Source organism: Chelon labrosus (assembly GCF_963514085.1).
Source record: "Chelon labrosus genome assembly, chromosome: 10".
Lineage (NCBI taxonomy): Eukaryota > Metazoa > Chordata > Actinopteri > Mugiliformes > Mugilidae > Chelon > Chelon labrosus.
Window position 1 is genome coordinate 11268351 of NC_140360.1, and position 22205 is coordinate 11290555.

Here is a 22205-nt window from a genome sequence, read left to right on the forward strand (position 1 = left end):
CGCCTCATATGAGGTCAGAGAGAGGACAGCAACCCCACTTCCCATTTCCCTTCGAAAACCTCAACCCCCCCATCACTACAGCAGACCAGCTAAAGATTCCCAGAATGCACCTCTGCAGTCGACTGACCCTGGGGTCGGCAGCTGTCAGTCACGGACTCAGCTGGCTCTTCAGCTTCTGGACATGGACTGGAGGATGTGAGGGAGGCCTCTGAGAGGAGCCCTGGCTCTGCATATGGGATCATCTCTGTGCATTCATGGCGGGTAATTAAATTAGCTATCCTTCTCCTATTCTAATGCAAACCTCAGGTTGAATCGCCACCCTGTACGTGAGAGGAAAGGCCCGAGGCAGTGATAGCAGACAAAGACAGCCGGCTTATATGAAGGACAGAGTTGCACTTTGCTTTAGCTGGCTGTCTGTGTTGATATTCATGGTCGATCTTAATAACTTCTCCATCCTTCTCCTTCTCGCAGTTGGATACTGGAAAAGGTTCGATCTTTGTTTACTCTCAACCCACGTGACAAACCTTTATACTAGCCTTTTATAGCATTTTTAAATTATTACACTTTTTAAAGTAGTTCTTGCCACAAAAAGCAGTAATGCCTGATTACTTGCTCACATTGCAAAAATGTACGTATGCCATTAATAGATATGTGTAAGAGAAAGGATGTAAGGTGTCACTGATTGCCCTGCAGACTGACAGCTTTCCAGGCGTAGAGGATGTAGTGCAGGGAGAGGTGGAAGCGACTCTTTAGCCCCGGGCCTGCATGGTGCACGGTGAGAGTGCAGGGTCACCTTTATCCATGCTGTCTGTGCCCAGAGCTGGGAAGCGGCGAGGGGGGACCTGGGACTCCCAACAGGCTGAACTGATTTCCTGTGCAGGGTCATGCCCAGGACAGACTTGGAGGACAAGGGTTTAGGACCGCGGGGAGCAGGGACTGGAGCTGGTCATGGTATAGGCAGCGAGTTGATGCTATTTTCTGCCATTTTCCTGCTTTTAACCACTACGTCTTTCTCTTCAAATGGGCCAAGATACCAAGCACATGTCTCTGGCTGAGGTAGGATTTAGTCATAATTTCACATGATGTGCTTATTTTATATGGCTGAAGTTTCAATCTTCTATTTTATAATGGAACTTGGACTTTCCAGTGCATGAATGAATGGACCCCCTCCTGCTTCTCTCCTTATGTGTAATTAAGCAAACCATAGCATACAGATGTCTACACAGACACATAGGAGACTTTGGTTCCTCAGCAAATAACATACCCCCAATCCTCTACATCTTATGCACTCTTGATGCCATATTCATATAAACACTGTTACCTGGGGCGACTCAGAGATCACAGCGCAGACGTTCTTCCTCTTGCCCACATTTCTGGAATGCATTTACTCAGCTGGGTTTGCGAATTCAAGAGTGCACTGCTGCCTCAGGCTACAGAGGACATGCTTGTCACGAGATTTGAGAACCATATACGTGTCTCTCTTTGAGCGTTTGTGCATCTTGAAACGTATACACCCCTCTAATTTTGAGATTTTTAATGGTGGCAAGCTTGACAGTTTGATAAATGCTAGCCACTACAGTGCGCCAAGGCTGGAGTCTACGGGGAGGTATACACTCAGTGTGTGGGAGGGTAAAAGGTGGCACTGTGGTTGTGATTAACATGACAGCGTGGCCTTTTTTTAGCCTTTACGCTCTACTGACCTACACATGCTAATCTAAGTCATGTTACACATAAATGTCATTATGCCTTATATCTAAGGTCACTAATCATTTTAAACTTAAAGGGGCTCTTCCTTTCTCTGAAAGCAGCTACGTCTTTGCAATTTGGAAAGTTTTGTTTTTAGACATTTGTGTGTCTTGGTAAAGAGAAGAATTAAGTTTTTATTATCTGAACGCTAAAGAACATTGTCATCAGTATTTATTTATTTTTTATTTTCAACAAGTGTTTTCTTGTTGGCTCATTAATTTTTACAAGAACAGTTGTTTCTCAGCTTCTCTTCATTTGTTTTTGAGATGCTAATGTAAGTTGCATGTCAACATGCTGCCTTAACACCATATTTCTTTTTGCACAGCCTTCTCTCCACTTGGATGTGTAGCGGGGTGGAGGACACTTTGATAGTTCAGAGCTCAACATGGAATCAAATGGGGCTTACGAGGCCTCCCAGCGCAAATGGATCTCGTGTTTACACACTTGTCCATCATATGAGCAGTTTGCGGCTTCAGGTATCCAGAGAGATGGTGAGATGTCCCCAAAAGCAATGGCACCATGTCTGAACCTGGTAAGTGCACTTTGTTTAGGTGAAGTTTGTCTAGATCAGAGATAACATGTGCAAAAGTTTTTTTTTTTTGTTAATGCTGCGTTCAACTCTGCCTCTAGGAATATTCCATCAGTTTTAAGATGAATGATAAAAATTAATAATACGAAGCTTTTATTTAAGACATTATTATTTATTTCATTTTTTTTTTTTTTTTTTTTTACTTTTGTCAAAGCAAATGTCAGGTGACATCCAGTTAAAAATACCAGAGTGATGAAAATATTGCAGCAATTAAAACTATACTTCAGCAGACAAATGTTATGACCTTTGTAACTATTGTTTTGCTGTTTCCGTTGCATTTACAATCCATTAAGTATTATTAAACCACAAACACAGTAAATCGTTTAGAGGACAACGACAAGGAGACGGCGAAGTGAACAACAGCTCGGTCGCATCAGACGCATCTGTTACAGGGACTCAATTATAAAGCTGTTTTTCATTTAAGCTGTATTAACTTGTATTTCGGCCTAATTTAAGTTCCTGAGATCATGTGCTCTTATCGAGATCGTATACTGACGATTTATTAACCACATTGTTTAAATTATTAAGGCTAAGGATTCTTATGATTTCAAATGAGCTTTATATGGCCTCCAAAATCTCCGATTTTTTCAAACGACGCTGAATTAAATAGGAAATGTATGCTGTAACTACCACAAATGCCGTCGCATGTTCAATGAAATCCCAATGTATTAGGCTGCATTAGTTCAGAACAGCAGGAAAACACACACACGCGTATTATAGTGAGAAAACGGTTATATTATCTTATATTATATTATATTATATTCTTGTTATATTAAGTAGAATATTTACTGATGCTTTTACGCGTTTGTAGGTGATGGTTTATCATTCAAATTATTCTTTTGACCTCGGCACTGTGTTGAACATGGTATCACACGCTTATATAATTTCGGTGTTTATTTATTTTTTATTATTACTACTAATGGGTCATTTTCATGGATTTCTGTCGCTTAGAAAAAAATATCACACAACAGCGAATTGTTGTCTTATTATCAGACATGTGTCTTTCCTGTTGCGGCTCAGATGCAGAAGGACGCTGTGTTTACCAGCAGCAGAATAATGCATCATTATTGGAATGGGGAAAATAAATAGGCTAGCATGTGAAATATTAAATACTTGAAAAACACTTTATTGTGTTTGCAGACCACTGACTGTATATAGGTGCAGACGTGTTCAGCGAACGAAAAGAAAGGAAGCTGCAACTGGAGAAAAAGAAAATGTAGACGCACACTCGTGTTATGCCCGACGCGTTATGTAAAACAAATTGTAATGAAATAGAATTAATTAAAGTGGAACAACATGAATGACATTAAATTAAATGAAGTTAAATGAAACTAATTAAATAGTAAGTAAGTAAGACGCATTGTTAGTCTTGTTAGTGCTGCTTTTATCCTTTAAGTGTCTGTGCGTAAAGTGCAGTGTGAGTGACCTTCTTGATCTGGTGCTTAGGCTCATAACAATATATGAAATAGGAATTAAATGGTTAATTGGTGGACAGAAACCAGGCGTGATTGAATTTTTGGCGGATTATATCAGACTGTTGGAGACACACACAGCCTCTCTCCCTCTCTCTCTCTTTCTCGCCCTCTCCCACTCACTCTCTCTCTCTCTCTTTCTCTCTCTGCCTCACACACACATACAAACCAATCCCGGTTTCACGGGTCTTTGTTTCTGATCTGTTAAATCCCACCCACTTGACATGAACACAGAAGAGAGAAGAAAAAAAAAATCCTCTCACTCAGGCGCCCACGCTAACAGCGCCCAGTCACTGTTGTCTATACTGCCTGCTGGACCCGTAAGATGGAGACGGAGAGTTGTTTGCCTTTCTCTTCGCAGGCCAGCAGGAGGACGCCTGCAAACTCTCCGGGACTGGAGCACGGCAACGGCTCCGGCTCCTTTCTCCCCTGCGATGAGCTGCAGAAGCCATCGCACCTTCTTCCTCCTCTTCCTCACCGTCTCAGCCTGCGCGGGGATCTGTACGCCGCCGCCATGGGCAGGTTTGGTGGTGATGCTGCGGCGGACTTTACGCACGGCCCTGCCTCGGCGAACCCGCCCGGCTCACCGTCCAAACACAGCAAGTTCTTGGACAGTATAAACCAGGATCAGAAGGGCGCGGCGATAAGCGGCAAGCCGGCGTTTTATGAGAACAACACGGAAGGTAAGTAGAACAGTCTTTATGTGGTATAAGAATAAAAAAAAATGAGAGGAAACGCAGAAACAGCTCAGTAAAAGTTGACTTCACGGTCTCTACAATTATTACTTAGAATGATTATCTGTTTTTATGTGTGTTTTAACTATAACTTTACTGGAAATATGGAAATGACTTACTTAATAAATACTGCGCCTAAATGTATTTAGTCAGAGAAGAGAGTTGTAACATTTATTGTTTTTTAAATTTAAATATGTAAAAATAAAACATAGTTAACACTTATGGGGTGCAAAAAATATTGGTTAGTGGAGAAATCAAAAAAATCATATCACAAATCACAAAATGAATACTTATCCTTTGCAAAGGCTTTTTAAATTAAGTAAGAAATTTAGTCACGCAAATAAATTTGTGAATTTTCCAAATGTTTAACAGTGAGCCGCCTTTTCAGGTTTTATTGGTTGAAAGTCATAACTATGCAAAAGTGTGACTTTATTTTGCTGAAAAGCGTGGCTGTGATAAAAACGTCAACAAGTTTTCTTTGACTTGACAGTCCTTGATGGAAAGCGAGAAAGGTTAAAGGTCAGCGTGGCAGCAAGTTGGGTGTGTTATTAGACTACTGGACATAACTCTCGGCCAAAACTCAGCCGTGTTTTTGTCGTTTAGCTTTTAGAGACTCTTTCGCTTATTTGACATCCTCTTCATGTGCTGTTTTTTTTTTTTTTTTTTATGTAAAACACAACAGAATTGACTGTGAGCTTTGCAAGCAGGCGTGTGCTCTGATGCTGTCTGACATAATAGGCCACAAATGTCCATCCTGGGAAGAAAAGTAATGGCTGTATGTGTTGAACCGGAGCCTGAAGAAATTATGCGGTTTTTCACTTTGTTTATTGGTGCTGATGATTCTGCAAAGCAGCAGAGGATATCAGCTCTGATAAGGTCTTTGTGATATCAGTGTCCAGAACAATATACAACACTTTCATTCAAGTTGGTGCCAAAGTCAGCCAGTAGATTCAACAGATTTGTTTTCCACAATTACTTATTATAATCACATCTGCTGTCCTCTTTCAGATTGGACTTTTATTATTATTTTCTTTTAAGATTTGTTGACATAAAAGAAGACATGTATGGTTTCCCCTTTCCTTTGTCTCTTTGTCACATACAGCCCCCCCCCCCCCACACACACACACACACACGCACAGAGTCACACACATGTACAAAAGTGATTTACTGTATATTATTGGAAGTGTGTAGAGCTTTATATGTGTGTGCAGAACTGGATGATGTGCATGTGTGACTCTTGCTACTCTTCATTTGTTTTTGAGTTTGGGCTCCTACACCTTCAAAGGCGAACACGTCTTCCTGTTTTGTCTACAGTGGAAGGAAAGTGTAGTGACAGGCCAACACAGAAACAAACCTTTTGACCAGGCTGACATCTTCAAGTTTTACTTTTGTCCGCAGATTTATTTATTTTTTTTTGTTTCTACAATCAATTCTTTAAATTGTAAAATGGAATTGACACTTTTAAAAAAAAAAATTGTATTTATTATTTTATTTTATAATATATGAATAGATAATATAAATTGATTTCTAACGCTAACTTATTTTAAACTCCTTAGGATTAATTTTTACAAAATAGGGGATGTGAATGTGAAAAGTCTTTACTTTAGTGAATGCGGATTTATTTGATTGAGTCAGTGTTTGTTGCTTTTATTACATTCAATTTTATTGTCTGTATTTTGATATGCGTTTTAGACTTTAATTGCTATACATATATATATATATATATATGTGATGTTTATAATGAGTGATTTAAAAAAAATAAATAAACTATTTATTTGTGACATAGCCGCCGCATTATATTCCAGACAAATTGACTCCACAGGCACAATATTTGTCTCACTATTCAAAAGAGAAAAATATGCTGCACAGTCAAATACATCACTGTTTGTTTTTAAAAGTAAATTACTTGCACTTATTTATTTTAGTTTGTGAGGAAGCTTAAACTCCAAACTTGATGTCTCCTTGACTGAAAGTGCTTCTCTGTCTAAAAATAAATCCCTGGATGAATTTAAATCCTGTAAATATTCTGCGCCTGTTAAAAAAAAAATAAGATGTGTTTTAATAGCTGAAGTTCTGTTTGGTATAAATGTACGGAGCAGGAGACCTAGCAAAGCAAATGACCACCACAGCAATAACAGAGTATTAGAACAGATCCCCATGTTCACAGCGTGATGTTCCCACCTATACATTTTGAATTCATCCCTATTTGCCTTTTCCTGCATTTCACATAGTTCTCCAGTTACACTGGAGTGAAGGCAGAGCGGATGTGGGTGCTTGACAAGGTAAAAGCTATTCGATGTCCTGTGGTCCCTGTTTGCAGCTGAGAATATTTTCAGCATGTGGTGTAAGGTTGGATCTAATGGACATGAGGAAATTAATGTTGCAATGAAAAGTGTTCTCTGTTGGGCCCCATATCGAATTAGGAGAATAGCAAAGTAGTTTCTCGGCTGACCCCAGAGAGTGACTGCCTGTAGATAGATGGAGAGTGGTTTTGTTTTGGAGTTCAGGGTTAGACGTAATGAACATGGACAACAACATGCAAACACTGCAGGAGGGAGCAGCCCTTTTCCACGGTCTGTTAACGGGAAGGAAAATACTGCTTTCCGATTTTCCCCCCACTGCTAAAAGTGAAGAGCAGAATGTATACAAGTTATTCAAACTATCACGTGCTTTAACAGATACAAAATCACCACACAGTTCAGTGTTACAGTTTTCCCGTTCATTATGCCTTTATTTTGACGTTTGAAAGTTTCCCCGTCGAGTTTTAGGTGACCCTAAAAATGTCTTCTCTGTGTTACGGCCATTAAATCACGTTTTCTACTTGTATTGCCCTGTGGCTTTAATTTAAGCCAACTCTCTGAGTGTTCACCGCCTAAATATGGGTTGTCTGGGCTAATCGAATTAAATCTGAATTAGTTGCTTCATTCAGTGTGTTGTTTTTCTCAGGCGTCTCCCAGCTCAGTCTCGTTTGGCATTTTGAATCTGAGAACTAAAATCAGAAACAAGCGGTTCACGGTTTTCAGTCATACCTCACAAACTGAATGTTTGACTGGATACCCCATTTACGTTTATTTTCATTTTGCAACAGTGTGTAGAATTACAGTGTATTGGTCTTAAAATCACTATGTACCAGAAACATGTCCAGAAATATTGCTAGTTTAAAAAGGACTTTATGTCATTTCTCTGGCAGTAAAAATTGGAGTGGTTTGCATTCAGTTTTTTTGCACCAGTGCCTTTCTGTACAGAAATATGTTTTCTCGTCCTTCTACTCTAAAAGATATGTTGTTGACTATAGGGATTTGTCAGTGTTACCCCGTTTTTGCCATTTCCCGTGTCCCGACCAAATATTTCCGAAAGAAATCATCCAGTATGAACCAGTTATTGTTGTTTTAATTCTGTGTAAACGTTATTTAAGCGCAATAGGATCCCTGCGATCAAAAATAATTTTCTCATTACATAATAATGAGGTGCCGACACATTATGTGTGATCTATTTCACTTTGTTTGTCTGGGACAAAGTCACACATTACAATTGACAGATGTTCAAGTTGTTCACATCTAAATCAGAATTAATTATTGAAACTTTGGCATCATAAAGACAACTTTACAGACATCTTAAACACATCAATATACACACTGATGCTGCTGAACTGCTGCTAAAATATGCTTGTATGTGATTTTATATTTATGTTACAATTTGCCTTTTCCTGTGTGTGTTGCTGCGCGCCTCAGTCAGAGAGAAGGGAGCTCCAAAAACAATGGGCTATCCTGGGATCGGCACCGACTGTTGCGGCAAGCTGAAGGAGCCCGGCAGCGGTTTGCAAGGGGACTCTATCGCTGACTCCATTGACTTATCAGGCAAGAACAAGAAGCGACGCAATCGCACCACGTTCAGCACGTTTCAACTGGAGGAGCTAGAGAAAGTGTTTCAGAAGACGCACTATCCTGACGTGTACGCCCGGGAGCAACTGGCGCTGAGGACGGAGCTCACTGAGGCTCGGGTTCAAGTGAGTGAAAGGCACTTTGTATACCTTTAGTTGGTTGTCTTCTCTTTTAATTTCCAAATATTTTTGTATTTAAAAGGTTTGGTTCCAGAATCGTAGAGCTAAGTGGAGGAAACGGGAACGCTATGGGAAGATCCAGGAGGTCCGTAACCACTTTGCTGCTACATATGACATTTCTCTTCTCCCTCGCCATGATGCATACCAGGTAGGCCACTGCAGATCATACATGACATACTGTACATTATTGAGCCTGCTGAGAGTTTGCGTTTTGTTTTACCCGTATAAAAACTGAAAGCTCTCAATTTTATCTTTCCTGTATCTTGATTTAGTGTTCCTCACAAAGTGTGACAAATTATTTTCAGTCCTATTTTTTTCCCCATTAAATGTGTCCTATCTTAAATCTGTCCCCAACCAGATGCAGGGCAACCTGTGGCCGGGTGCGGCTTCAGGAGCGGGCGGTGCTTCAGGTGCTGGCTGCGTCCTCGGACACGACTCCATCCCCTCATCCTGCATGAGTGCATATCCTCACCCGCACAGCAACCTCCAGGGCTTCATGGGCATGCCCACATCACCCGGCCACCCACACCACCACCACCCGCCTCACCATCCAGGCATCAACGGCCTCTATTCTCTTCACGGTTTTCCAGGGGGCCTTGGGTCCCCTTCCATCGAGGGGCCCGAGACCGAATACAAGCCGACGGGCCTGGTGGCGCTGCGGATGAAAGCCAAAGAGCCAGGCAGCATCCTGTCCTGGCCGACATGACCACAACAGTGCCAGCGCCACATCATGCACTGACTGAGCCAAAGCATATTACATTCCCGACCCATGCGCAGTCCCTGATGTACACATCCATCTCAATATATGACTCAAATATTTCCTCTTAACATTTATGTAAGCCAACTTGGAGTCAGAATATCGTGGAATAAGCGTTTCATAAACATTAAGGACAACTTGAACGTCTTGCACGAAACCCAACGTTTTAATAGAACTTCCTTGTTTCCAGTTTTAGTTTGATATCACAATGCTGAGACCAAAGAGGAACAATTATTTAAGCATGTAAAAAATGTAATTATCATATTAATCACTGTTTTTATGTCTGTTGTGCTTTATAGTGTGACCAGTAATAAAGGCTTCCGTCTAAATCAATTGTCTCATTCAGAAGGAGAGTATTTTTTAGGAAAAACGATCTCAGCAACATTTTAGCCCTGACGTGACTCTTTTCACAAACTATAACCAAGAGAACTAACCCAAAGTCTGCGTCGCATATTCAACTGTCAATGTGGTCGCGAGGCAAAAATGCTTTACATGCTGTGGTTGCCATAAACACAAAGATTTCTGCTGTGTGGGAAATGAACAGGGAGGCCATACACGTGCAGCCAACTTGGCTTGGCTTCAAGAGGCCTTCAGGTGGCACTTCATGTGTCAGTAGAGAGTGGCAGGTTCATTAGCGAAAAGCCAACCGAGTGACCACACTTCACTACTGATGATAATAAAGTAGAGAGCCTCCCACAGACGGCTGGTCGCGCGTTGGGGCAGGCGTATCACGTTCACATCTGGCATCAGTGGTTAACTCGACCATGTGAGTAATGAGTTACAGTTTACTAGAAAGAGGAAAAAAAAGCAATTTACTATGGCCCAGATTTTATTCGCTAATAAAATTCACTGAACCCAGGTCATTTGCTTTCTGCTTTTATTTATAAATACATATTCATGTGTAAACGAATAATGTGATAGAAATATATTTATGTGGCATTAATAGCTTTAACGGTATTCTGAATGCAGTCCTAACAATTGTTTCAGAAAATCTCCTTGTGCTTTACCCCAAACAATTTATTACATTGTCGAGGAAACATTGAATTGCACGGTCGCCCAGCATCTGGTCTAAATTACTAAAATACCAACATATTAATGTCAGATGGACGAACTTTTCAATCTGTGACTAGGTTTCACTTACGGACAAAGCCCTCCTAAGCTCAACTCGCTCCCCAGGAGTGTGCATGGCGTTTAGGGAATATACTGGCACTCTTTTCTCTTTGCCTGCTTCGGGTACGACTGTAACCCTGTGGCAGATCAGCAGCCGTTCCCTTTAGGTCTGTGCCGGAGTTTTGCGAGAGCCACCAACATGTGGTTCCAATAGAAGAATGCACAAACCCATCAGAAACACTTTCCACACCCACAGCTTCAAATTCCAGCCAGGCCTTGGGAGACGGCAGCCCTTACTGCAGTTGTAGAGTCGCCCTGATTAAATCCCAGATTAAGTGGAGGAGATAAGAAGACCTGTCAGTCGGGATGAGGGATTGAGGAGATGGGCATCTTTGGGAAAGCTGAAGGAATAGCAGATGGTGGATCAGTGCTTAATGCTAATATTTATTTTCACTTAGGGGGCAGGTTAATCAAATCTCTCTGCCCATAAACAAAAGAGGAAAGTCAGTGGTTTAGTGAGTTAGGTTTGTTAACTGCTGAACACTATCAGGACTGTAAAGATAGAGTAATTCACAATTTTAGAATAGCAGTACAGTTTATTCAACTTAAAGCGGCTAAAAATAATGATCTCATCGTACAATAGACCAAGGGTTTTGATCTGGCTGTCATTAGAATAACAGTGCTGTGCTTTGATCTGTATTGACTCAGTATGTCAGGCTACAGAGAGCTTATCCTCAGTATGATCTCTATGATTTGTCAGAAATAAATGAGATATGTTGAGTTACTGTAAGACTGGACATTGCTGGAGGCAGTTATTAACTAAGCATCACTTTATGTATGAGGGTCACTGGGTGAAGACTGTCACTAGAGTCTGGAAGTTACTAAACCCTCAGCCTCATTAATGGACCGAACATATGACTTAATGCTCACTAGAATCTATAAAGCTGCCTGCTGGCCACCGCTCCGAGCTTTGATCTCAGGGAGATTTATCTTGGCCTTGAAGTGCAGCTATTGTGACCTAACAGATACTTATTTAACGTGTCCCGCTAAGCTAAACACTGTGCTGCATTGTGACCTGCTCAGTAACACAATTAAACTGCAGAGCAGGGTTCAGCGTTGACTGCCATGATTTGTTTAGCAGTTCATCTTCTACAGGAAAAAATACCTTTTCAGAACATCAAGTGCAACACTGGGATCACTACGCAGTCTGTGCAGAAATGCAAAAAGCAGCAAAGCAACACAGCAATCTCAGCCTAGTTTTATTTACATGATTTAAGTCAAAGTTTTACTTGAAAATAGAAGGAAAATAATTCTGCAAAAGGCCAATACCGCTAGTATGTTCTTTCTTTTCAACTTGTACTTCCAAAAATTAATGTAGTAGCCTAAAATCAGTCCAGTTAAACTGCTTTAAATACATTAAAACATATTGCCAAACTGTCATCATGCCTTTTCCTAACAAATAGGACGCTGTACTTTTTGAGATAGTGTTCAATTGCTGCCACCTTGTGGTATCAGTTAAAGAAAATGAAAAAGTTTCTCTCTCTTTTTTCTGCTAACTGTCATATTATAACACATACAAAAGTCCACAATTAATTAAAATCTAATAAATAAATATTACCTTTTTTGTTTTCGTAAGGTTGAGTATTGTGAGGCCGTGTCAAACAACATATTGCGGTGGTTACTTAAATTAGTTTGTTTTTATATTATTATTCTAAATAATAAAAATTATGTCAGCTCAATTTAGTTAATTACAAAATGTGAATAAAAACACATGTTTGTAATATTTTTATTTATACGCCTCAGTGGGTGATTGACACGCGCTTTAAAGTTTTCCACCCACTTTTCGACCAATCAGGAGGAAGGGGGCGGGCCTTCACGGTAATCTTTACAAAATGGCGACTGTTGTTGTTTTGCCGCAGGGTCAGTGAATAAATCCGTTTTTCGTCTCAATAATTTCCTGCACTAATTTGCAGAAGCGGAGCTAGAAAACGGCCAAGTGTCCCCGAGGCTCGACTGCGAGTGGGCTGAAATGAAAGGTAAAGAGCGGTCGCCGATTAAAAAACGCTCCCGGGCCTTGGACGACATTCGAGACAGGGGAGGATGCCACCCGACCAGCAAGAAAATGGGGGCTCTCTCCGTCTCCAGTGGGAGTAATAATGGAAATAGTTCGACCAAAGGCGACGGCGGCGGCTCGACGAGACGGAGTCTGCTCGGTGAAAAGAGGGACAGGGATTTCGACAGTCACGGCCGGACGGGGAATAATCACAGCTGTCAGTCGGCTGCTGCTGCTGCTGCTGCTAGCTCCGTGGGTAAAAACCACAGCCTGAGCCTGACGCTGGATTTAGCCTCACCGAGGACCGCTTCACGGGGGGAGCAGCGAGTGCAGCCGCCCGCCGCCGAGAGTGAGTACAAAACGCTTAAAATCAGCGACCTCGGCACCCAGCTGAGCGACGAAGACGTAGAAGACGGACTCTTTCACGAATTTAAGAAGTTCGGGGACGTGAGCGTCAAAATAAGCCGCAGCAATGACGAGCGGATCGCCTTCGTCAATTTCAGAAAACCGGAGGACGCCAGAGCCGCCAAGCACGCGAGGGGACGGCTCGTGCTCTACGACCGGCCGCTGAAGATAGAGGCGGTGTACATAAACCGGAGGAGAAGCCGCTCCCCTGTGGAGAGAGACTTGTACGGTGCAGCCCAGAGCCACAGACATTTGCAGAGACCTCTCTCGCCCACCGGGCTCGGATACAGAGACTACCGGCTGCAGCAGCTGGCCCTGGGACGACTGCCTCCTCCCCCGCCGCCCCCTCTGCCCAGAGAGCTGGAGCGGGACAGGGAGTTTGCCCTCTTTGAAGCCAGGGCACGTCCGGCTTTCATTGCAGAGCGGGCAGCTTTTCGTGAAGAGGATTTGATATCTCCAGAGGACGACCAAAGAGCCAATAGGACGTTGTTTTTAGGCAACCTGGACATAACTGTCACAGAGGCAGACTTGAGGAGGGCTTTTGACAGATTTGGGGTCATTACAGAAGTGGACATTAAGAGACCTACACGGGGACAAACCAGCACATATGGATTTCTGAAATTTGAGAACCTTGACATGGCTCATCATGCTAAGCTTAGTATGTCTGGCAAAATAGTGGGCCGCAACCCCATAAAGATCGGCTATGGGAAAGCAACACCTACTACACGTTTGTGGGTGGGAGGACTTGGACCCTGGGTTCCTTTAGCTGCTCTGGCAAGAGAGTTTGATCGCTTTGGCACTATAAGGACCATTGACTACAGAAAGGGGGACACGTGGGCTTACATTCAGTATGAAAGTTTGGATGCTGCACAAGCAGCATGCACACACATGAGGGGCTTTCCACTTGGAGGTCCAGAGAGAAGACTGAGAGTGGACTTTGCAGACACTGAACATCGTTACCAGCAGCAGTTCCTACAGCCTCTCCCAATACCACCCTTTGACATGGTGGCCGAGTCTTTTGTCCACCGTGCCACTCCTGAGCCTCTGAGGGTCAGGGAACGGACTCCACCGCCCCTTCACTTCAGGGAGAGAGAGCTCTTCCCTGGAACTGAGTGGCCCAACCCAGCTATTCGTGAGCGGGTGCGCGCTTCACCCTTTGAGCCTCTGGAACATTTGGAACGAGACCGGCGGACTCGGGAGCCGTGGTCTTTGGAACGAGAGCTGCAGGGGCGAGAAACTGCGCGCAAGCGGCGTGTAGTGGAGGACGGACGCCACCTAGATCACTCCCCCGACAGCACTGAAAGGACATTAAGGCGCAGGCGTGCTTCTCCAGATGGCAGTCCTGGGGGCAGCAGCAGAGACGGTGGGCGCTTCAGTGACTCAGAGCGGCCTATGCGGGGTGAGAGGGTCTCCCCAGCCCGAGAACGTCACAGCAGCCTGGAAAGGGGTGCGGTTGAACGGAGGCTCAAAAACCAAAGTCTCTCTGACAAGGGACCCCCAAGTAGCACTATTTCAGCAGTTGGAGAGCGCAAACGCAAAGCAGGCGATGGCGGTAAAGGGCCAACCAAGAGAGAACGTTCTGAGAGTAATTCCAAGGGAGGCCAGCCGTCCAAGCTGGATGGCACAAAACTCAGTTTGGCTTGGCACGGCATGCTGCTGCTGAAGAACAGCAATTTCCCAGCAAACATGCACCTGCTGGAAGGCGACCACAACGTAGCCAGTGACCTGCTCGTCGACAACACAACAGGGAGGCAGGTGAGCGAGCTCAAGATCACGCAGCGTCTTCGCCTGGACCAGCCCAAGCTCGACGAGGTGTCCCGGCGCATCAAGGTGGCGGGTCCCGGCGGCTACGCCATCCTGCTGGCAGTTCCTGGAGCCACGGAGGATGCATCGTCGTCTGATCCTGCAGCCTCAACCCAGCGGCCACTTCGCAACCTGGTGTCCTACCTCAACCAAAAACAAGCAGCTGGAGTCATCAGCCTGCCTGTCGGAGGGAGCAGGGATAAAGACAACACGGGGGTTCTTCATGCTTTCCCTCCCTGTGATTTCTCCCAGCAGTTCCTGGATTCCTCTGCCAAAGCTCTGGCAAAAAGTGAAGAGGACTACTTGGTCATGATTGTCGTTCGTGGAGCATCTTAAGAAAAAAAATCACAATACACTAAGTTCAAGTGGTGTAAAAAAAAAACAAAAAAACTGCTGTATGTCAGTAACTATTGCATGCTGTGTGTTCTGCATCATGGGGTACACTAGTATGGTTCTTGAGTGTTTGTATGTTGCCATGTAATCCACTAAAAGGACAAACAGTGCCCTCCTGCAAAACTAAAAGGGTGTTTGTTTTTTAAAAATTACCTTTGAAAGGGTGTTTGAATTGCTCACCAAGTCATAAACCTGCAGCCGTTCAGCCAGAATCCTGTGAAATGGTTAAATACGAGGAGCATTTTGAGGGGTACAGTAGTTTAATCGGTTCAGTCTCAGTAAGCGAACAGACAGGTCATGTTTTGTTTCAGGGTTTAAATGTTCCACTACAAGAAACAACAAGTTAGAAACTGAAAAAAGAGCGGACGCAATAACACCTCCATAACAAACGAACCACAAATTACTACCACATCTTTCCGCGCAGTGTTAACAGAAACAGAAAGCATAAGCTTAAAAAGGTCATGTATGTTTCTGGGCTATATTACTTTATTGCCTTACTCTGTACAGGTGGTGTTATTGTGTCCCGACTCCTGCTAAGGTGTATTTCACAAGGGGAAGCAAAAGATATCAAAGGTGTTTTTCAGATCTTTGAATTACAGTGCAATAGACTATTATCACTTTTTGATAGATGGAGACGAAGATGTCATTTTTGAATCAAAGCTATTCAGTAAAGGTTTAGAGGAGGATATCTGTTGGTTGGAAAAAAAACCTTGATAACATTCTGTAGGTCAACTCTCTCTCTCCAGTGCACCACTCTCCGTACGCCGAACATCTCAAATACAGTTTCAATCCTCACTAGCTTCAAAACGGACGGTGTATATAGAGCGTGGTACACTGAGGCAGAGTTGTGCCATATGTTCTCTCATATTGTTGAAGCTCTAATCCCGGTCAGAACGCCACTAGATGCGGCTCCCGCATTATTACGGTCACGTGTTAGGAGTTCAGAAAAATTTCACGGCAAGTTACGTTCAGGAGCCGTGTTTTGGATTTGAATGTGTTATTTTTATTTTTATTTTGATGACTGATTGTGTTCCTCAGAAATGGAACGACAAATTGCAAGATAGACAATGAACTCAGTAGTGTGTGTGTGTGTGTGTGTGTGTCCACTGGTTTAAGAAGAAAAAAACAAAAAAAAAAAAAGAAGAGACTAAATTGTCATGTCAACTCTGTGTGGAATGCTGAATACTAATAGATGTGAATTTTATTTTTGCCCAGGGAACAGCCCATAACACGATACGCATAGCATAGTAAAACAAAAATACTAACACTTTTTTTTTTTCATATTTTTTACTTAATATTTTATTTTTGTGCATCCCTATCTTAGACATGGTTGTGCAATGTGGATTATAAAAACCTACAGTAGTAATGTACGAAAAGCTTAGAGGATTTTGTGTTAATTGCAAGTCTGCTTCGTTTATTTACCTGAAACCAGTAGGTCCTCCAGTAATAATATTAAATCAGTAAAGTGCTGGTACAAAGCAACAAACCTGCTATTTGTTCAGTAAGTAGGCCTGTGCAAGTTTCTAGTTAATTTAAATGATAGAGGTCTAAATTCGACAGTATTATGCTTATGCTTGCCAACACGTTCCCCAGGCCTACTTACCCTCTTTTGTTTTGCCATGGTATGTTTTGTCATATGTATTGAAAACATTCACATGTGGGAAAACTGTTGTACGTGTGAACGTCGCACCCACTGCAACTCCGGACTGCTGAGGAAGACGAGTGCGGAGCTGAATGCCTCTGCAGAGAAGGCAACCTAGTGTTTGTGAGTCCTCGCTGATGAGGCAGCTTTTAAGTTGTGTAGCCCATCTGCACCTGTGATGACTTCTGTTTTAAATGGAAAATTGAGCAATGTACACTTTGATGTCATGGGAAAGGAAAATCCGTAGAGCCCATGCGAAGCTGTTCACGTACCTGCAAGTGCGTTTGGGCGCTCAATGTGACCGATTATCAATAAATTGTTCATTTGAAGGGAAACCTGTTTCTTCGATGGAAGTGAATTGAAGAAACGAGCTGCCTTATTGTGTTTCGAAGGAGTTGTCACTTGAAATTTTGTTGCTGCACACGAGAGGGGAGACGATTTGCAGTTTGTTTAGCACGAGTGAAGAGAGACCCCCCGTTTCGTGTGAGGATCGCTGTTTGCTTGCAGGCCAGTTCTGTGCCTTTAAGTTGCCCGTCATAAATTACTTCCTCCTTCACGATTCCCTTGTTATGTCCTCAACTGTTCCTGTTGGCATGCAAACACCTGATCAGGATCGAAAGGAGCCCCCCCCACTGCTGCTCTTTGTCAGAGTCCAGTTTGCATTGAGAAACAGAGGCAGATGCATACAGCGAGGGCCGGAGCGAGCAGCACCACATGGCGGTGTCCTGCTGTCTGTCTTCAACGGTCTTTACTCTGAAGGTTTCGTGTGCGTTGTTCCTGATTCTGAATAGGAGTCGAAGGAGGCTCTTCGCCGGCCGTCACACACTCCACTCAGGAGATTGTGGCTGACACCGCTGTGAAATTTCCATACAGTTCAAGCTGTCTCACTGCAGAGGCCAAGCTGAACCACTGGGCCGATTTGATTTTACTATGCCTTGCCCAGTTATGATTTAATTTGACTTAATTTTTTTGTATCAGGGAAGAGGATCTGTCCAAACCTCAGCTAGGAGGAATATTATTGGCTCCCGTCTTTGTGCTCTCCTCCGATTGAACCCTCTCCGAGGAGACGAGTGAAGAAGTGTGTTTGCTGCAGTGTTTGCTCTGAGGTCTGCTGCAGCATGGAAATGAGATACGAACGGGCCAAATTGTTTAACCTTTTCTCCATCGCTGGAAGGAATCCACGCTGCGGACGCCACGCCCAAGTTCTTCTAGGAGACCTGTTTATTTTGCCAGTTCATAAGTTTAAGGCCACTTTACACAGGAAAGAGAGTTTTCCATTTCCTCCTGCCATCCATTTTAGCTGCATTAGTGTGAAAACAAATGCTGTGTCCTGCGCTGAGAAGGACCTCTCACTCCACTAGAGAAACATTGCCATCTGGAGGACCACGGAGCACCTGCTTTCCCCTCTCTCTCTGTCTCTCAGCCAACCACCTGACACTCAGGACGGAGCCGCTATCACTGTATGACTGCTGTATAGAAACGGCATGATGGTGAGTAAGGTGAACAAGTGCTGCCTGCCAGCTCTGTATCGGTGGCTCGGGCAGTAGCGGTGAGTATAAAGTGTCAACACAACATGCTCCAAATGTGAAATGGTAAATGGTTTTTAGCCAAAGTCATTATTGAGGTTATTTCCACTGATAATTTAATAATAATTGACACAAATCCCAAAGGCCAGTCTAAGTTAATAAGATCATTTTCTGACCACAATAACACACAGTGATGCTTTGACTATCAACAGTTAAACAATGATGAATTTAACATTTTCAAACCCTAATATACTTTTTTCTTCTGATAATATTACTGCGCAGAGGCTTTTATTTAAACTGATGCAAACTGAGTTTTTAAAATGAGGCTACTGCACACATGAACTAAATTACATGCAAAATATTAAGAGTTGTTTCCACAGCTTTAGTAGAGATGTTTGATCAAATTAGGATTTTTATGACCGATATAAAAACTGTTGTCACTGAAATTCTTTTTAGGCAAAGTTAGTATTATTTGTGAGGTAATTATTGTATTATAGATTCCACTAGTGAAAACTAGTGTCATAGCATTGGTGGATAATACAGTAAGTACATTTACATTTCAAATACAGTAGAGTTTTGAGGTACTTTGTATTACTACAACTATTCTACTACAACTATTGTGCTTTCATTGCTCCACTTTTCCACATTTAATTACTCGATTGTAGATTCTGATTAATAATACGAAATAAATAATTATTTCTAATGTAATATCAGACGTTGAGGCAACACTTGATATGTGATATAATTAATTAAACCTCGCCCCACCTTTCCAAACTGTACGATTAGTCCATGGCTAAATAGAATAAAATAAAATCTAAAATGAGGAATTCTGTAAAATTGGTACTTCCCTTCTAATACTTCTAAGTTTTATATTTAACACTGCCTTTCTGCAGTGCAGTATTAATAGTAAGTACTTCTTTCACCACTGGTTCAAACCACTGTAGTGCCTTTAAGACTCTTCCCATCCAGGTCAGAGATTATGTTATTGATCAGCCAAGAAGAAATTCATTAGATTATAAACGGCACAGGAATGAATGGACAGTATTCACTGATTGACTGAGAAATCCTTCTCCTCAGCCCAATAAGTCCAACACATTTAATTGTGGTAAATTAAATTAAATTTCATTTTAGCTGTGGCCCACACTTTGACTTTCACTCATCAATACGTAGATGAAACTTGACTCATCAATCACTAGTGGTGCGAGTGATCAAAAATTAAATGTTCCTAATTTAAGGGGGAAAAAAACAACATATATAAAAAAAATAAGTTTGAAAATTGGTTAATTTAGTCATTGATTTCTGGTTAGTTTTATCTTCTCGAGACAAAGAATTATAAAATATTACAAATTTGACTCGTTGAAACGGGTTTTCCTAAATCTAAACCAACTAAAACACCACATGAAATTAATTAATAATGAATAACTAGTGTCACGAGTTGCATATATTTGTGCCAATACTGTAAACGACTCGCTGCCTGAATAAAGATGTGGAGTAAACTGATGGCATCATACAATCAACTCAGTTCAAGAAAAGTGATCAGATTTACTGGACCTTACTACAAATCCACAAATGTCGCACTTACTGATTGCAGTGCAGTTCATTGCACTTTAAAGCCCTAAACTGTTTTAGTTTTTATGCTGTAGAGAATTTTAATTTCTGAAAACAAGATTTTATTTTTCTAGCATCAACTAAAACATTCAAACTGCTGTTCTTGTTTAACAGCATCAAGATTTAAATATATTTTTATTTTTCCTTCACAGATTTCCTTTGGACAGCAGTTTGTTTCCAGGACCCTGAACACACCATCATGTGTCATCTACTGTGAGTAACCTGTTTAATTAAGAATATAACAACAAATTAAATGTTATAAAATCTGAACCTCTTTAATGTGTATATTAGAGAACTACTGTAATAAGCCTTTTATGGGTCTGTTGTGCAACAAAAGATGAAAATGAATGTAAAAGCTGAATCACTGTGTTTACTAAATGTCAATAAAACATGATTACATTCGTTGTAACTTGTGTTTCCTTGGTCTGAATCACACAATAACAGACTGAGCCACGCATCAGTTTATTTCAGCTGACCTGCGCACTGTTACAAGGCTTAAAAAAAAAGGATATCTATGATTGGTTAAGCATATTTTCTAAAGACAATCAGTTAACAAATCCAGAAGCCAGAGAAGTGACTAAACAGTGCTTCACCCATTATTGCATTTGCTGCGGCAAAAACAAAAAAAACATAAAATGTCGTCAAGTAGCACACATTTCTTTATCAGTGGTGTTTGAGACGTTTCCAAAAAAATGACGCAAAGATTACTTCAACATACCTCTCAAGCATACAGTTCCTTAAAACATTATCCTACCAAGTAAAATGATCCCAACTCAGGTTTACATTCGTCAAATGCGTTTCACAAAAGATTTATTATGGTACGACATATTCCGTGGCCCTAAATCACAAAGCGTACTGGCGGTGAATGCAACTCGTGAGCCAAAGCAGCTTTTGTGCATGACTGTCGTTATAGAAACAATACAAAGAGCCTTGCTAAGTATTGTGAAAGCGAGTTGAAGGGGAATAATTTGGTGCTAATTGAGACAGCATTCTTTGAGTAGAAGCTTTCCTCCGCCACAAGAGGGCAGCATAACAAAGCGCGTGTCCATCAGTGGACTTTGGGGCTGTCTTCAATTTAAGACTCTGAAATGATTGAATAATGGGTGGTCGTAGTCGTTTACGTTACAAACACTATCCACTCTATTTCCTACTGACTTGCTTCACGTTGTTGGTAGGTTTCTAATGTGATCTTTGGCTGACATTACAGGAAAGTTAGTAAAAGATACATCACCTTGTAAGGCAAACAGTGGTGGAAAAACAAGGAATCCACTGACAACACAAAAACCTCCACAATATAAAAAAAAAAAAAAAGATTCAACAACCAATAGACTCCTATGTATAAACAAAATAAGTTGCATTGCCGTTAATAGGCCGCATGCAGGCACTGTAAAGTCTGGGTTTTAAAACAGTCCAGCTGAGAGGCCGTGCATTCACACGGTCAAAGTCACACCGTCGGCTCTCCCGATCAAAGATTCACAGACGTACAAGGTTGACACAGAAGCACTTAACCATGCACAGTGGCACAGAAAACCCTGCTGTTCATTCATCAGCTCCATTGACCCCGCCGACTGGGATCAAAATATGTAGAAAACACTTCCACTGAAGAGGCTTTTTCTTTCAGGAGCTGGTGTGGTTGCTAGTTATTAGGTGGACGTGTGTGTGTTAATCAAAAGAAAGTCTCTGTGTGTGAGTGTGTGTGTGCACTTGCATAGAACAGCTCACAAGCAATGAGCCAGGTAATGACCATTTGCTTTCATATGCAGGTGCCACCAAATAAAAACGTCACCAAGTCATTCACATGTGACTCATCACTAGTGACCCACAAAAGGAGAAAGGCAGTTCATAGTTTAAAAGGTCACGGCATTTAAAAAACATTGTTCTGAAGAAAATTAAGTTGTGCAGAAGACTGAAGGTGCAACCACTGTAAACAGGTTGAAGGAGGCGAAGTGAATGGTCTGAGAATGGTCTGAGTTGTTTTTTGGGTGTAAGTGACAGAGCTGATAGTTAAACGGTTATCTCATAGGTGAGGATAACAGGCCGAAAGCAACTGAATCGCCGTTTGCTTCGCTGCGCAAGCTGAAACACCGGATACGGCCTCGGCGCGGGTTTGAGTGGCGGCAGCCGAAAATGAGTCAAAACTGTTGAAAAGCTGTTTGAGGAGTAAAGTCGGTTAAAGTGTCAGTTTACCTAGGTGCTGAAAGCGGTTTAAAATGTCAGTTTAAAAATAAGAGGCGGACGTTCAAATGTCAGCAGAAACCCGTCGAACAGTCAGTTGCCACGTAAAAAAAGGTTAGAGGGGTTATTTCG

At 42.1% G+C, this 22205-nt stretch overlaps 2 protein-coding genes across 2 annotated transcripts; both read left to right on the plus strand.

The window, feature by feature from the left end:
- Positions 1–227: 227 nt before the first annotated feature.
- On the plus strand, positions 228–9678 carry alx3 (ALX homeobox 3). The gene is made up of 6 exons (XM_084553977.1): positions 228–261; positions 2072–2278; positions 4169–4490; positions 8273–8547; positions 8624–8749; positions 8960–9678. The coding sequence occupies exons 2-6, from the start codon at positions 2132–2134 to the stop codon at positions 9305–9307; spliced, it is 1218 nt and encodes a 405-aa protein (XP_084410103.1). The 5' UTR covers positions 228–261; positions 2072–2131; the 3' UTR covers positions 9308–9678.
- A 2570-nt stretch (positions 9679–12248) lies between these two features.
- Positions 12249–21930, plus strand: rbm15 (RNA binding motif protein 15). The gene has a single exon (XM_084553005.1). It carries the CDS (start codon positions 12498–12500, stop codon positions 15063–15065), a length of 2568 nt encoding a protein of 855 aa, XP_084409131.1. The 5' UTR covers positions 12249–12497; the 3' UTR covers positions 15066–21930.
- Positions 21931–22205: the final 275 nt, after the last annotated feature.